We start from the raw sequence: 16,716 nt of genomic DNA on the forward strand, positions 1-16,716 counted from the left end.
ATATAATGATGTTTACTTTGAATTTATATTAGTTCACACAAACACTCCATCCATGCTTTTGTTCCGGCCCTCCGGTCCAGTTTAAGAACCCATTGTGGCCCTCGAGCCAGGATCTCCAGCCAGGATCTCCAGCCAAGTTCTGGTCTGGATCTCCAGAGAGGTTCTGCTTAGGATCTCCAGCCAAGTTCTATGTCCATGTCTCTTGCTAGGTTCTCCAGGTTCTCCAGCCAGGTTCTGTAGCCATGTTCCCTCGCTAGGTTCTCCAGCCAGGTTCTGTCCAGGTTCTCCAGCCAGGTTCAGTCACCAGGTTCTAGTCAGGTTCAGTCCAGGATCTTTTGCCATGTTGTCTAGCTAGGTTCTGTCTCTAGGTTCTGAGGCCAGTTTCTGTCCAGGATCTTTTGCCATGTTCTCTCCAGCGAAGTTCTTCTGTCTCTAGAGAACGTTCTGTGTAGGTTCTGTCTCTCTTGGTTTTCGTCCAAGTTCTGTGTTCTAAGTTCTGACTTGTAAGTTCTGTCTTGTTACATCTGTATTTATACCAGTTGATTCCAATCCTATCAGTCTCTATTACAAAGGTTAGGGCATTTCTTATCTCCATTCCAGGGAGTAAAGATTATGTAGCTTAAGCATGATTGTTCATAGTTAAAGTGATTAATTACCCGCCTGGCACTTAGTTGAGGGGTTTTATTCCCTCCCTAACTTCAGGGGGAAATCCCTACCTGGGGATTCAACCTTTCTCGGAAAGGTGACCTTGGTTAAAACACAGCGCCAAGAAGGTGAGCAAACATATTAAGAACCGTATGCCATATATGCCAGGTCCCTTGAAACAGCAAGGATAGACCGGCTTCCGGCAGTGAATGGATAAACAGATTTTGTTAACCCATACTATAACAGTAAAAAGGAACAAACTACTGAGATACAAATCAACATGGCCATTAACTTCAAAAGCATCTTGCTAAATAAAAGAAATCAGGCCTAGCCAGTTTGGCTCAGTGGATAGAGCGTAGGCCTGCGGACCAAAGGGTCTGGGTTTGATTCCGGTCAAGTGCACATACCTCAGTTGCAGGCTTCTTCGGGCCCGGGCATGTGCAGGAGACAACCAGTCGATGTGTTTTTCTCACACTGATACTTATATTTCTCTCTTTCTTTCCCTCTCTCCCACTCTCTCTAAAAATTAATGGAAAAATATCCTCGGGTGAGAACTAAAACAAAAATCAGACACACTTACTGTATCATTCCATTTATTTGGCATTCTGAAATAAAGTTATAGGAACAGAAAGGAGATTAGTGATTGTGAGTAGAAAGCATAAGGGATTTGACTACAAAGGAGATTTAAAGAAACTTTTTGGGTTATGGAATTACTATATCTTCGTTGTGGTTGTGGTTAAAAGACTGTATTTATCAAAATTCATAATTATAGAACTAAAAGTTATGAATTTTACTTTGTTAATTATATCATAATAAAGCTAACTTTAAAGGGAATAATTCTGCCCTGGCCTGTGTTTCTCAATGGTTAAGAAGTTGGCCCACACACCGAAGGGTTGCGGGTTCGATTCCTGGTCAAGGGCACTTACCTGGGTTGCAGGTTCAATCCCTGACCCCCATTGAGAGGTAACCAATCGATGATCTCTCTCATGTGGATGTGTCTCTCCTCTTCCCTCCCTCCCTTCCATTCTCTCTAAAAAAAAAAAAAAAAAGAAAAAAAAATCAATGGAAAAAATATCCTCAGGTGACGATTTACAAAAAAGAAATAATTCTACAATTAGGTAAAGAAGATAGCCAGTGTGTCTAAAATCATGATATTGTTAAAAATTTTAAAGGAACCAGTCCACTAGCTTTATAGTATACTTATATAAAAATCAGAATAAGTCCTTCGAAATGCAAGTTTATAAAAAGTATAGACCAATTAAAATAACGACACAATAATAATTTGATAGTCATATCCAAGAGGGCATGTACATTTTTCTATTTTAATACTTTCTGAAGAATATAATTTTAATTTAGGAAGTTTATGAAATTGAACCCTTAAAAAAAGTTGAATTCTTTAATTCACTTAGTTTATATTAAAAACAAACACAACAAGCTCCTATCTTTTATTCAGAGGATATTAACAACAATGGTTTTTATTCCTTGATAAACATAAGGTGTTTTTGTTTTTATCTTTGTTAGATTATCTTCGTCAAAGTTATGGGCTATCTATGGACTTCAATTCGCCAAATGATTATAACAAATTGGTGCTTTCACTGTTATCTGGACTCCCAAATGAAGTGGATTTTGCTATTAATGTATGCACTCTTCTGTCAAATGAAAGCAAACATGTCATGCAACTTGAAAAAGACCCTAAAATCATCACTTTATTACTTGCTAATGCTGGGGTGTTTGACGACAGTAAGTTTTAAGCCGAACACATTGAATGATCATTCTATAAAGGTGTTATAGGTTTTGTTTTTTAAGTTATTTAAGGAGAAAAGTACTTTTTATTAGTCAATATAATAACATTTTTTATTTGTTTTATTTAAATGTATTTAAAATAATAATGTTTGCATTTTTAACTAAACAGTTTAGATCAGTGCATTTTAAAATTTGCTGCCTAAATAATCAACATAGGATTTATCAAATATTTTATATCCTTTATACTTGTAATGTTTACAGAGGTATAGGTTTTCATAAATCAAGTTTTTTATTTTCTGTGAAATTAATCTCTTACTAAATCTAGGTTTTCTTCAGACCAAATAGTTCAGTTCTCTACTTGTAGTGTAATAGTTTAATAGAGATTGAAATAATATCTTTTGAAATCTTTTCTTGCTCATAGTTTTTCTTTTTAAAATATCCATGTTAGCTGAATATTATTGATACAAATATTTATTTGCTCCTCAACCCTCCTACCCCAACACCATTGTAACTTCTTTTTCCAGAAGTATATGCTATTAAAAGGTAAAGTATTCACTTACGATGAAATTATTTTATCATATAGGATATATATATATACCCATTTATATATGGCACAATCGACACAGCCTGAGAATTTCTTGTAATACTTTATAGATTCATGATTTTTTTATATCTATAAATAGCAACATGTTTGCAAATTGGTTTCTTTTTCTTTGATTTGATTTGTGTCAAGTAGTATACTTTCAAACATAAATTTATAGGGATCATCTAAGCAGGATTCCTTAAAATTTGACATGTACTTATTTTATATGAAGGCAGTTTCGAAATTAGCTTAAACAATAGTGGGAATTAGTTTCTTACTTTTTCTGAAACAATTCTTATTCTTGGTTACATGGGGAAGGGACAAAGATCAGTACTTCTCAGTTTATATCGTAATTTTTAAGATCTAAATTTGGTGATTTCCATCTCAATATTATGTTCTTTGATTCCTAATATTTTCTTTATTTTTAAATTTTATTTTTCAATTACAGTTTGCATTCAGTATTATTTTTAATTAGTTATTTTGGTATTTTAAAGATTTAACGTTCAGCGTTTAATATTGAATGAAGTTTAAAATTGTTCCACATTTTTAGAAACCTTAAAATGAAGTTTTTAGAAAGAATATTCTCAAGCCAGAATAATCTTTTTTGAAGTCTTATCATTTAATCACTGAATAAGGATTAAACATGTATATTTGATAGAAGTAATGTTAACAGTTTTGGTTCACTGAAGTATGATATTTTTTAGACCCAGTTTATCTTACATTCTTTAAGCATTTTTATTTACCTAAAAGAGTAAATTATTCAGTGTAGCAATCTAAAACATCATTAATTTAGAAAATGCAATTTAAGAAAGTCAGAAGTTTAGCATTCCAGAGTACAGAGACTTTTTGAAGTCCCCATACTTAAAACACTGTTTTAACATTATGAAAATGATTTATTTGAATTTGAGAATTGTGGGTATATTTGATTTGGTTAGGCTTTTGAGAGGTTTTGATTTATTTTTTAGGGCATGGAATTTTAATTGAGCGATAAATATATTGCCACTTCCTTTGAAAATGTGGAATGTCGATACACTTTGTGTTTGAAGACATATAATAAAAGAAAAAAAATTAATTTTTTCATCTAATATTTGTTTTCATAATTTGAAATACTATTTCAAAAGAGATTACTATGACTTTCTATCATTTACTATGAAACAGTTTTTAGTGAACAAGAAGATATCTCAAAATGTGTTTTTACCGTTTTTCTACACCTACCTATTATTAAGGAATTAAGTGATAAAAATAATTCCATGCTATTGAATATACTATTCTTTTAGCTTTAGGATCCTTTTCTACTGTATTTGGAGAAGAATGGAAGGAGAAGACTGATAGAGATTTTGTTAAGGTAATTTTGAATACATTTTTTAAAATATTGAATCATTGTATTCATGTAGCCAAGGGCCAAGGGCCAATATCATGTATATATCATTTATTTACATGATACTACCTATACATTAATCTTTATCGTAATACATAGAGATATCTACTTAAAAGTTGTGATTAAATTGCATAAAGTGCTTTTAGAATAGCTAATAAACGGAAATATAGTTCTTATTCTATAAACGTTGATTTCTGAAAATGATAAATCTTTAATAAAACAATAAATCTGAGGAAACCCAGATTCTGAGCAGCAGTGTGAGTAATTTCCTAATGGCTGTTTTTCAGTTTGTTTAATGACTCTTTAGCTGTGTCTAATATTCCACTTGACTCATCTGTTAAGTTTTATTTTAGTAATTGTTTTAATTTCTAGAAATTCATTTTGTAATTTTCCAAAGTAGCCCTTTAATGTTTTTAATAATTTTAATTTATATATATTCAAAGTATATTAAAAAGATAAAAATTATTAATATATAAATTACATATAATAAGTAAACAATATATATTATATAAATTGTAAATTACACACACACACAAACATGTACATCTGATAATTCTGATAGCTAAGCCTCTTGCAATTCTTTCTACTCTACTTTTGTGTTTTATAATATTGGTTTATAAATTTCAGCAGACCTGTTTATGTGGGATTTTTCTTTTTACAGATTAAATGGAGAGTTTATTTCTCCACTTCTGTATTGCATTTGCCAAAAAACTGAAAAGAAATACTGATCAGAATGACTTTATATTAGTTTCTTTAGTGGAGCTTTTCAAATAACTCTGATAGTAAAACAAAACCCATGCAGGTTCTAGAGCATGCTAGTAGTGAAATATTTAGGGGATTGTTTTTTAACTCAAAGCTCAAGTAGAGACAATCTTTTTTTATCTCCCTTCTTTTGAGGTTACTAGACTTTCACATTTCTCACATGATACGAAGTTGCATTTCAAATTCTCCACTTCACAAGCCGACACAAAGACCTGTCCTCACCCTACCCATTAAAATCTAAGCCTCTTGGTTGTAGTTTAGCAGATAATTTTCTTTAACTCAGAATATTGGTAATTAAGTATAAGATGTTCAAAATGTTTATTTACATATTTACATATGCAGTCACAAAGGAGAGTGAGGCTGTCGTTATAATCACTAATCACATGAAGTCAAAAAGACACAAATAAGTTAAGAATGATTAGATGATCATCTCTGTTGTATTTTTTTATTGATTTCTGCTGTTTATATTTTCGATATGCTATGTTCTTTGGGTTTAATTTGCTACACAATTTCTAACTTCTTAATCTGGTATTTACATCATTGATTTTTGTTTTTATTTTTTCTAATACATTTAAATCCATAAAATTCCCTATAAGCATACATTTAACTTAATTCTTTCCATTTTAATATTTCATCTTTAATTCTGCTTAAAATATCTTCTAATTACCATTATGCTTTACTCTTTGGTACATGGATTAGTTGAAGGGAATTTTCTTAATTTTCAAAAACATAGGACTTTTTAAAAAATATATTTATATTGATTCTTAGAGAGAGGGGGAAAGAAAAGGAGAGAGAGGGAGAAAAACATCAATGTGAGAGCAAAACAGCATTTAGCTGCCTCCTGCATGCCCCAACTGGGGATGGAGCCCAAAACCAGGCATGTTCTCTGACTGGAAATCGAACCACCAACCCTTTAGTGTATGGGAGAATGCCTAACTAACTGAGCCACATCGGTCAGGGTCATATGAATTTTTTTTTTTAGTTTTCTATTTCTTATTAATATCTAACTGAATTTCACTATAGTTATAGCTTTCTAGTCTATTGTACATACTGTAAAGTATATTTTTTTGCTTTTAAATCTACTTTTTTTTCCCTGTCTGATACCAGTATAACCATGTCTACTTTCATTTGGTAGGTGTTTATATAGTTCATATTTTACTTTTAACCTTTCTTTGTGTGTGTTTTAATTGATTTTTTAAAAAACTCTTTATTATTGAGAATATTACATATGTCTTCTTTTTCCTCCATTGACCTTTCCCTGCCCACTTCTGTCCCCTCGCACAGGCCCTCACCTCCCTACTGTCTTTGTCCATTGGTTCTGCTTATATGCATACATAAAAGTCCTTTGGTTGATCTCCCCCCCCCACCACCACCACCACCACTTCCCCTGGCCCACCGCTGTCTTCCCTCTGTTTGATGCTTCTATGTCTCTGGTTCTATTTTTGTTCATCAGTATGGAGTTTCCTCGAAAAATTAAAAATGAAACTCCCATTTGACCCAGTAATCTTACTTCTAGGAATATATCCCAAGAAATCAGAAACACCAATCAGAAAGAATATATGTACCCCTATGTTCATAGCAGCAACATTTACAATAGCTAGGACTTGGAAACAGCCTGAGTGCCCATCAGCAGATGAGTAGATTGAAAAACAGTGGTACATCTACACAACGTAATACTATGCTGCTGTAAAAAAGAAAGAACTCTTACTATTTGCAACAGCACGAACAGACCTGGAGAGCATTATGCTTAATGAAATAAGCCAGTTGGGGAAAGATAAATATCACATGATCTCACTCATTTGTGGAATATAATGTTTTAATTGATTTTAAAGAGAAAGGAAGGGAGAGGGAGAGAGAGATAGAAACCTCAATCGGCTGCCTCCTGCATGCCCCCTACTGGGAATAGAACCCACACCTGGGCATGTGCCCCCACCTGAAATAGAACCTGTAACCAGTGAGCCACACCTGGTGGGCTCAACCTTTCTTATTCTTAATTTTTTAGATGACTTTTTGTAAAACACATTTTTCTCCAGTGTGAAAAACTTGGTTTTTAAATTAGTGTATTTATTCCATTAACCTTAAATGTAATTTTGATGTAATTGTATTATTTTATTTAAATTTACCATATTTTGCATTGGTTTCTATACATTCTGCCTGTTCAGTTTTTGGATTTTTTTTCCTTCTTACCCTTTTTTCAATTTATTTGAATGAATATTGTTTATTAATTAATTTTCCATCCTCTTAGTTTGGTATTTGTACACGTATTCTGTTCTCTCATTGATTGCGCTAGAGATTATAGTTTTAATTCTTCCTAATTTAGTAAATTAGTACTTTTACTACTGTACACTTTTTAAATAATTCAGGGACACTGAAATGACTCCATCTTCATTTACTGACTTTGATTTACATACTACTTTTTTATGTATTACTTTGCTCTTTTTCAGGTTTCTTAAAATAGAATCTTAGACCATTGGTTCTAAACTTTCCTTGACTAATATCAGTGTATAAGCTATAAATTCTCTCTATAAACTGCTTTAATTTGTCCCCAAAATTTTATGTTGAATTTTTATTTTCATTTAAATCAAGATATGGTTTTATTTCCCTTGTGATTTTTGTCTTTGATTAATAGGTTATATAGATGTATTCTGTTTAATTTCTGACTGTTCATTTTCAAAATAGCTTTCACTGTCATTATTATTACTGATTTTTAATCACATTCCATTATTGTCAGAGAACATATTCTATATGTTTTCAGTTCTTTTAAACTTATCAAGACTTGTTTTAGGGTTCATTATATGGTCTTCCTTGATGAATGTTTCCTGCGACTTGAAAAGAGTGTGTGTTCTATTGTTGGATATAGTATTTATTGATAGCAATTAAATCAAGGTGGTTGACAGTGTTGTTCAAGAGTTCTCTATTATTATTACTTTTCTATGTAATTATTCTATGATTTCTTGAGAGATGAGTGTTGAAATTATCAACTATAATTATGAATATTTACACCCCTTTCAGTTATCATTTTTGGCTTCATGTATTTTGAGCCTCTGTTATTAGTTGCATATACATATAGGATTGTTATATTTTCTTGATGACTCAGCTTTTATTTACCCATGGTCATTTAAAATTTCATATTTGATATATTTTTTTTTTTGGTAAAGATTTATAAATTTATTAGGTCATCTGCAAAACAGATGGGCTGAGCCCAAAAATGGCACCAGCCCCAGGTTTGATATCTTTCTTTGAATTTCCTGTGGCCCTGTTTTTCTTGGTTATTGAACATTGTCTCTGTTCTTTATATTCCTAGTTCTTTTTTTCATTGTTGCTGAATATTTTTTAATCATGAGGGTTTTGGTTTTCTTTTTGTTGGGGGTCCTTTTGGTGGTGGACTTTCTCTCAGACTAGTGACTTTAACTGCAAAAGAACCTATTTCCCAAAGTAAAATGCAATTATTTTGAAACATACATCTGAGAAGTTTTAGAAATAAAAAGTGAATAGCCCATGTACTTCTTTGGGTACAGAAATAACAAGATAATGCAGTTAAATGGCATAGACAAATTGAAATTCATTTTGTATAGACATATCAGTCATTTTGTATAGACATATCAGTATAAAATCATTTGTTTCTTAGCCTGGAAAAGAACATTAAACAAGAGATTTTGACTCATCTCCTCTCACATATGGATTAAAAAAATAGTTTGTAGATACATAATACTGGAAAGCAACTTCAATATCTGGGTTACCAATTCAGGAACACATAACTTCACCACTTGCTGTTTGATTTCCTTCTAGATATTGATTTACTCAGTAACTGTGTCTCTGGAGTGTCTATAAACAGGAAGACAGTGATTATGTGCAATTTACTAGTGGGATTAATGACTTATAATTTTAATGAGCATAAACACTTTCTGTATATTTTTCATAGCTATAAAGTGATCGGAAAATATCTGATTCATATTGTTGACAATGTCACAGATACTGCTAATATTACTATGGTTTGTCTAACATTTAGAGTTGAAGAAAATGCTAAGGAACTGCTAAATTTTAGTTAGAGGTTATGAACATGTCATTTTTCCCACTCATTCAAGTTCATATATGCCCTAATTTCTTTCACAGACTTTTTAAGGATCTGTGGATCCCAAGCCAAGACCCCCTGGTTCAGAATGATACTGTATTGTATAAGTTCCTTAACTATAGAAAATCAAGCATTTATTTTAATGAATTAAATTCACAGAATATAGTGATACCTATATGAACTAAAAAAAGTTTTATCATATGTGTGACTACTTTTAAAGTAATAGAATAGTTCTTTGAAATTGTCAGAATTAAGCATAACAATTTCTCATTATAGTTTTGGAAAGACATTGTTGATGATAATGAAGTCCGTGACCTTATTTCTGATAGAAACAAGTCTCATGGTAAGTCAGTAAGAAAAAAATTTAAATTACTTTGAAATATCAATAATAACAAATGAAATATTAATGAGTATAATGTGTATTTTCTGTTGTAGAAGGTACATCAGGAGAATGGATTTGGGAGTCTTTATTTCATCCACCTCGAAAGCTGGGCATTAATGATATTGAAGGACAGCGGGTACTTCAGATTGCAGTGATTTTGCGAAACCTTTCTTTTGAGGAGGGAAATGTTAAGCTCTTGGCAGCTAATCGTACCTGTCTTCGTTTCCTATTACTTTCTGCACATAGTCATTTTATTTCCCTAAGGCAATTAGGCCTTGACACTTTAGGAAATATTGCAGCTGAGGTAAGCATGTGACAGTAACTTGAAACAGTTTTAATAGTTAGTGACAATATTTACTTTAAATTTTCAGGATGTGGCATTATTATATTTGCCATATTTATAGAGTATTCAATGCTTACATATAGTTTTTGCCTAAAATGGTATTGTAGAAGTATCACACACTTTTATGGGTAAAAGAAATATTTGAAATGATGCTCCAAATGTAGTGGTGGCTATGCTCACAGTAATTACATTTTTTAAAGTTATGCAATATTATTCTATTCACTTTTGTTAAATGTGAAATATACTACATTGTAAGAGGCCTACCTCAATAATAGTGTCCTTTCTTTTTCCAGCTTTTATTGGATCCTGTTGATTTCAAAACTACTCATCTGATGTTTCATACTGTTACAAAATGCCTAATGTCAAGGGATAGATTTTTAAAGATGAGGGGTAAGTGCCCAAACTTTTTATCATCTGTTAAAAAACAAATACTAGTATAGCCCTGGTCTGGCTACTCAGTGGGTTGGGTTGCTGTCCCCTACACCAAAAGGTTTTCGGTTTGATTCCCAGCCAGGGCACATACCTGTGTTGTGGATTTGATCCTCAGTTGGGCATGTACAAGAAGCAATAGTCGACCGATATATCTCACATCGATGTTCCCCCCGCCTAAGATCAATTAAAATAATTTTAAAAATATGTCCTCGGATGAGGATAAAAAAAAACCCCAAATACATTTTTTTATGTGTATGCTTTTCAGGCATGGAAATTTTGGGAAATCTTTGCAAAGCAGAAGATAATGGTGTTTTGATTTGTGAATATGTCGATCAGGACTCATACAGAGAGATCATTTGTCATCTCACTTTACCTGATGTACTGCTCGTAATCTCAACACTCGAGGTGCTATATATGCTCACAGAAATGGGAGATGTAGCTTGTACAAAAATTGCTAAAGTAGAAAAGAGCATAGGTAAGACTAAACCAAAGACACATGTAAGTTGTGTTTTTTTTTAATTGAGATGAAAATACGTTATGTGGTGCTATATGAAATCACAATTTATATTTGGAGTTTACTGTTTATTTTGAGGAGTCATTATCCTTTCAGACACATTTGTTTGTATTATTCTTTCTGCTTATTTTAGATGAGCAAGAAACTTCTATCATAATACAGTCCAGGATGTATGTGACTAGTAATCCCTATTCCTTCTCTTTATTGCTGTTACTATATTAGTATGTGAAATTTGAAATCAACAGAACTGCTATATTTGACTCCCTGGGCAATAGGTCTTTCTAGTTCAGATGGTCAGCTGTTACTATTAAGCAACTAAAGTTAAGTAAAACAAGCTTCTTTTTGTCCCTAGAAGTTGCTGATAGTGGTACTATCCTTAAAACCAGTGAATTCACCTCCATGGCAGGTTATGAGTGTTAAATATACTTACTAAATGAAGTATGTCATGTTAACATTTTACTCAGTGATTCCAATGTTTTCTTTCTTTTATATAAATTTTAAAATCAGAGTTAATAAAGATTTTGAATGAAATTATTTTGGAGAAATTGTGTCACTTTTCATATAAGAGTTCCTGAGTCTGGCTACACATCAGAATCACTTGGGAAGCTCCTTAAAAATAAGGAAACCTAACCCCCACTTCAGAGTTACTAATCATTCTTTAGAGACTGAGCCTAAAATCTTTTTTTAAAGATCCACAGATAATTCTAATGTACAACAATTTATAGACTGGATTTGAGAAGTAGTATTCTGTTAAGCAGTATGATTTTTAAAATAATATTATTGATTGATAACTATTGGTTTTTTAATTTATTTTAGACATGTTAGTATGTCTAGTTTCTATGGATATTCAAATGTTTGGCCCTGATGCACTAGCTGCAGTAAAACTCGTTGAACATCCAAGTTCCAGTCATCAAGTTTTATCTGATATTAGGACGCAAGCTGTAGAGCAAGTTCAAACCCAGATCCATGTAGCAGCTGCCCCAGGTTAGTGTTTTTACATATTCTTTTTCAGTGTGGTTATTGGTGTGTAAGATTTAATACTAAGGATAATTTTAGATGTGCACTTTGGGGAACTGAGATTTTATAGTAGAGTAGGCTAAAGGAGAACTTGAGTATGTACTTTAATTTCTTAGTTACACATTCCAGGAGCAGTATAATATAATAATATAATAGAGAGATGAAGTTAAGCGGCATTTTGAGGATTGTTAAGGATTAGATTCACAATTATGAGAGCAATAAGAAGTGCCACAAGTGGGCTTCATGTGATTTTGGTCATTGGAAATTGATAAAGTAAGAATAGGTTAATCATATATTATGTTATAATTTTCTCAGGTGGTCATCAGAATACATCAGGACAGTACCCCCCTAATACTTCTAAATCTTGGCCCAAACACCACAGAACCAGAGCCTAGGATCACTCACATGTGCATATGTACACAAACATATGTACAAGCATGTATACTGGCATTCTATACCCTTCCTAGAGTCCTTTGGGTAAATTCTGTTTAACTCAAATATCTTTCATTAAAATTCAGACCTCTCTAATAACTAATATTCTCCTTGGAGTTTTTTCTTTTGGCTCAGTCATTATATTTTACCACTTTCAGCCTTTTTGTAGAGTGCTCTCTCCACCTTCATTTGTCCTATAAAAAACAATCCATCTTTTACTTTACCTGTTCTCCCACCTCTCACTACTCCCAAGACATTTCTCTTTTCTTGTATTTTGTTTTTAATGGAGGGTGCTCATTTTCTCAGTTGATCTTACCTCTGACTTTGCAGGTAGTATGCATGCTGTGTGGCATTAATTTCTTCAAACTTTTTAATCCTTCACTTACAAGCTTATTGTCATCTGAACTTTATTCTCTCTCTCTCTCTCTCTCTCTTTTTTTTTATATTTTACTGATTTTTTACAGAGAGGAAAGGAGAGAGATAGAGAGTTAGAAACATCGATGAGAGAGAAACATCGATCAGCCGCCTCCTGCACATCTCCTACTGGGGATGTGCCCGCAACCCAGGTACATGCCCTTGACCGGAATCTAACCTGGGACCTTTCAGTCCACAGGCCGACGCTCTATCCACTGAGCCAAACCGGTTTCGGCAACTTTATTCTCTTTGAGCTTCCCCTAGCCATAGGAAGACATGCTAACTTCTTCTGAAGCTGTGCTCCAGATACCAGTCTTTCCCATTTTCTCATTCCTATGCCTGAACCTCTCTCTTTGCCTGCTTCTTCATTTCAGGCTAGAAATACATGAAGATCTTTCTCAACCTCCTCCTACACTACCCTTAAAACCAAAATCTCATTATCCTTAATCTTTACAACAGTCATTTAATCACCAGATTTTGTTGAGTCTCCTAAATACCTGGACCTCTTCAATTACCAGAGCTTATGACTCAGTTCAGACTCTAATCATATCTCTCCAGCCATCTTGTTCCCCTTTTATTTTTTTTTTATTTTTTTTTTTTAAATATTTTATTGATTTTTTTTACAGAGAGGAAGGGAGAGAGATAGAGAGTCAGAAACATTGATGGGAGAGAAACATCGATCAGCCGCCTCCTGCACATCTCCTACTGGGGATGTGCCTGCAACCCAGGCACATGCCCTTGACCGGAATCGAACCTGGGACCTTTCAGTCCGCAGGCCGACGCTCTATCCGCTGAGCCAAACCGGTTTCGGCTGTTCCCCTTTTATTTAATTGTGGTCCCAATCTCTATTTTACTATGATGGAATCAAGATTATATACTGTATTTACTCAAAGTATGTAATATGTCACATATTTCGTTGATTTCCATTATGTTCTTCAGAAATATGTGGTAGAGTTGTATCACATGTGCATGGAATTTGAATTCAACCAACAGACTGGACAAATAATAGAAGGCATGAAAAAAAAATAGGTAGTTTTGACTACTAATCTATTCAATGAGCTTTCACCCACAGGCAATAGATGTCAAATAGGCAGTACATATTGGGGAATCAGTGGTCAGAATATTAATGGTTTCTCAACCTTTAAAAAGAAGTGAAATACTTCATATTGCCAATTAAGAAAGTGGTGGAGGTCTATGTTTATCCTCAAAGAAACTGAAGATTAAATTAATTGAGGGCCATAGAGAAACTGTCCAACCAAGAAAGGAATTAATAAATTACCAGGGATACAGAGTCATAATGGACTATTTGAAAAATATTCAGGGGTATTTTCGATGAACGCTGCTATTTTTTTTTGCCTTGCCACTAACCTGTGACCTTAATGAATGAACTCACTAAGATTTGGTCCTCATTTGACAAGTGGATGAAATTAAACATTGAGTTTGTTTATTTATGTAGTCATTCATTTATAGAAGGTGTGAATAGGTCTCTAAGGACTAAAAGAGTTCATTTTTGATCTAGTGAGCACTTTATTACTTGCTCATTATGAATGACAGCTTTTTAATTATTTGATTAGTTACCATTTATAGTTTTGCGCACACCCTTCTCCTCTGCCCCCCCTAGTTTAATACTGCTTTCTTAGGGAATGGTCATCTTCAAACTTTTCCCTCACTTTCTCATCACTATGAAAAGTTAAGTAATCTTTCACCCATTTTTAGGTTGACATTTAAATTTCTTCACCATAATCCTACAGTATTATTAAGAATGGGTGAGATTTAAAACTTTCTGTTCCAAAGTTGGAGAAGAGCAGTTATCAAAGAGGAGGTGATGTGTTCAGGCAACACAGTTTTAGGAAAGAATATATACAAAAGTTGAGTATCTGTAAATTGATTCCTTTTAAAGTATAAGTTCCTTACTGCCCTGGCCTGAAGGCTTGGCTGTTAGAGTGTTGTCCCAGTGTGCCTGGGTTGTGCCTTCAGTCCCAGACAGGACATGTGCAATGGGCAGCCAATGGATGCATGGATAGGTGGAGCAGCCTGTCCCCCTGCCCCCAAACCTCACTCCTCTAAAATCAATAAAGAAAAAAAATTTGCAAAAAAAAAATATGCTTTTAATGTATAAGCACCTTTGTATCCTTTGAAAGGTCTTCAGGTATCCTGAGGAAAATGCTTCTCAGTTTGTAGCCACTTTCATAGTAATTCTGTTTCCAGATTATATTCTTAATTTAACTGTGGCTGCATCATTCTTCCTTAATTATGTTTGTAAAGTTTCTCAATACTAACATAATTTTTAATGTTTCATGCAATTGTTAATTGATTCAGTATATTTTAGTCTAAGTAGGGTATAATCTCATGTACAGTTGGTGAAGAAAAAGGAATATTTCTACATAGGTTCAGGCCCTAGAAAGGTATTTTCTGTAACAGTGTTTTCAAGTTAGGAGGAGAAGAAAAGATAAGCTGAGGTTGCACTAGGAAAGTAATTTTGGTCCTAATTATGTTCTATTAAGAAGCAGCAGCCTCGCCCTAGCTGGTTTGGCTCAGTGAATAGAGCGTCGGCCTGTGGATTGAAGGGTCCCGGGTTCGATAACCCGGTCAAGGGCATGTACCTTGGTTGCGGGCACATCCCCAGTAGGGGGTGTGCAGGAGGCAGCTGATCAATGTTTCTCTCTCATCGATGTTTCTAACTATCCCTCTTCCTTCCTCTCTGTAAAGAAAATCAATAAAATATATTTAAAAAAAAAAAAAAAGCAGCAGCAGCCTTATGATCCAGTAATTCCACGTCTGGGAATTTATCCGATGAAACCCAAAACACTAATTCAAAAGAATGTATGTACCCCTGTGTTCATTACAGCATTATTTACAATAGCCACTATTTGGAAGCAGCCCAAGTGCCCATCAGTAGATAAAAAAAACTGTGGTACATCTACATAATGGAGTACTACTCTGCCATTAAAAGGAATAAAATTTTACCCTTGTGACAGCCTGGATGGATCTGGAGAACATTGTGTTAAGTGAAATAAGCCAGTCAGAGAAAGACAAGTACCATATGATTGTACGCATATGTGTAATTTAATGAACAAACTGAACTTCCAACCAAAATAGAGACAGACTCATAGATAAAGAGCAGGCAGACAGCTGGGGAGAGAAGGGGATTGAGCAAAAAATAAAAGAAAAAGAACTCATGGACATGGACAGTAGTGTGGTGATTGCGGGTTGGAGGGGATGGGTGGAAGTAGAAGAGGGCATAGAGGGGATAAAAGTTGATGGAAATATTTTAATTTTGAAATTTTTAAAAAAGAAGCAGCATATTGTCCTGGTGATGTAGCTCAGTTGGTTAGAGCATTGTCCCCATACACCACCATTTCAGGTTTACTCGGGGCACATACAAAAATCAACCAATGAATGCATAAATAAGTGGAGCAACAAATAGATATTTCTCCCTCTTCTCCCCCTCTCCCTCTCCCTCTCCCCCTCCCTTCTCTCTCTCTCTCTCTCTCTCTCTCTCTCTCTCTCTCTCTCTCTCTCTCTCCCCCCCCCCATCAGTCCATTAAAAAAAAAAAAAGCAGCAGCATATCACAGTATAAACTCTGAAATGTAATAAACTTGGATTCAAATCCACCACTCCTAAAAGAAGGCTTTTCATCTACACCAGCTTTGCTGTTTTCTATCATGTGTTCCTTTGTGAACTTAGTCTCTGAGCTTTAATTTTTTAATCTGCAAAATGGGGATAATTAAATTTAGACCTATACATAATAGTGAACCAAATAATGTAAGCGGTTTATTACAGAGTAAATGTTCACTAAATGACTGCTATTAGCTGCTACTCTAATGTGGGGAGGCGGGGGCTGATCAAACAAAGGTCAGAATTGCTTTCGATCATTCACAGATTGGCTGTGCTATGGACCGCCTCTACTTCCAGTAACTTAGAAATGCATTTGTTCTGTTTGAGGATTCTGAGAAGTTTTGCTAAAATGTCACCTGCCAAAAAGTGGGTTCATTTTA

The 16,716-nt window shown here is 33.9% G+C and overlaps 1 protein-coding gene across 3 annotated transcripts in view; it reads left to right on the plus strand.

Annotated features, from left to right (window-relative positions):
- The window catches only part of ARID2 (AT-rich interaction domain 2), a 213,173-nt gene that overhangs the window by 132,516 nt on the left and 63,941 nt on the right, over positions 1-16,716 (plus strand). The window contains exons 5-11 of one of the 3 annotated variants that reach the window (XM_059682644.1): positions 2,167-2,385; positions 4,255-4,316; positions 9,460-9,526; positions 9,619-9,869; positions 10,202-10,298; positions 10,606-10,815; positions 11,671-11,838. In XM_059682644.1, the coding sequence (XP_059538627.1) occupies positions 2,167-2,385; positions 4,255-4,316; positions 9,460-9,526; positions 9,619-9,869; positions 10,202-10,298; positions 10,606-10,815; positions 11,671-11,838 (1,074 nt within the window). Of the gene's footprint in view, positions 1-2,166; positions 2,386-4,248; positions 4,317-9,459; positions 9,527-9,618; positions 9,870-10,201; positions 10,299-10,605; positions 10,816-11,670; positions 11,839-16,716 lie in introns of all 3 variants that reach the window. The other 2 variants (XM_059682643.1, XM_059682645.1) reach the window with 2 other exon arrangements.

This window comes from Myotis daubentonii, chromosome 2 (genome assembly GCF_963259705.1).
Source record: "Myotis daubentonii chromosome 2, mMyoDau2.1, whole genome shotgun sequence".
In the NCBI taxonomy this organism is placed as follows: Eukaryota; Metazoa; Chordata; class Mammalia; order Chiroptera; family Vespertilionidae; genus Myotis; species Myotis daubentonii.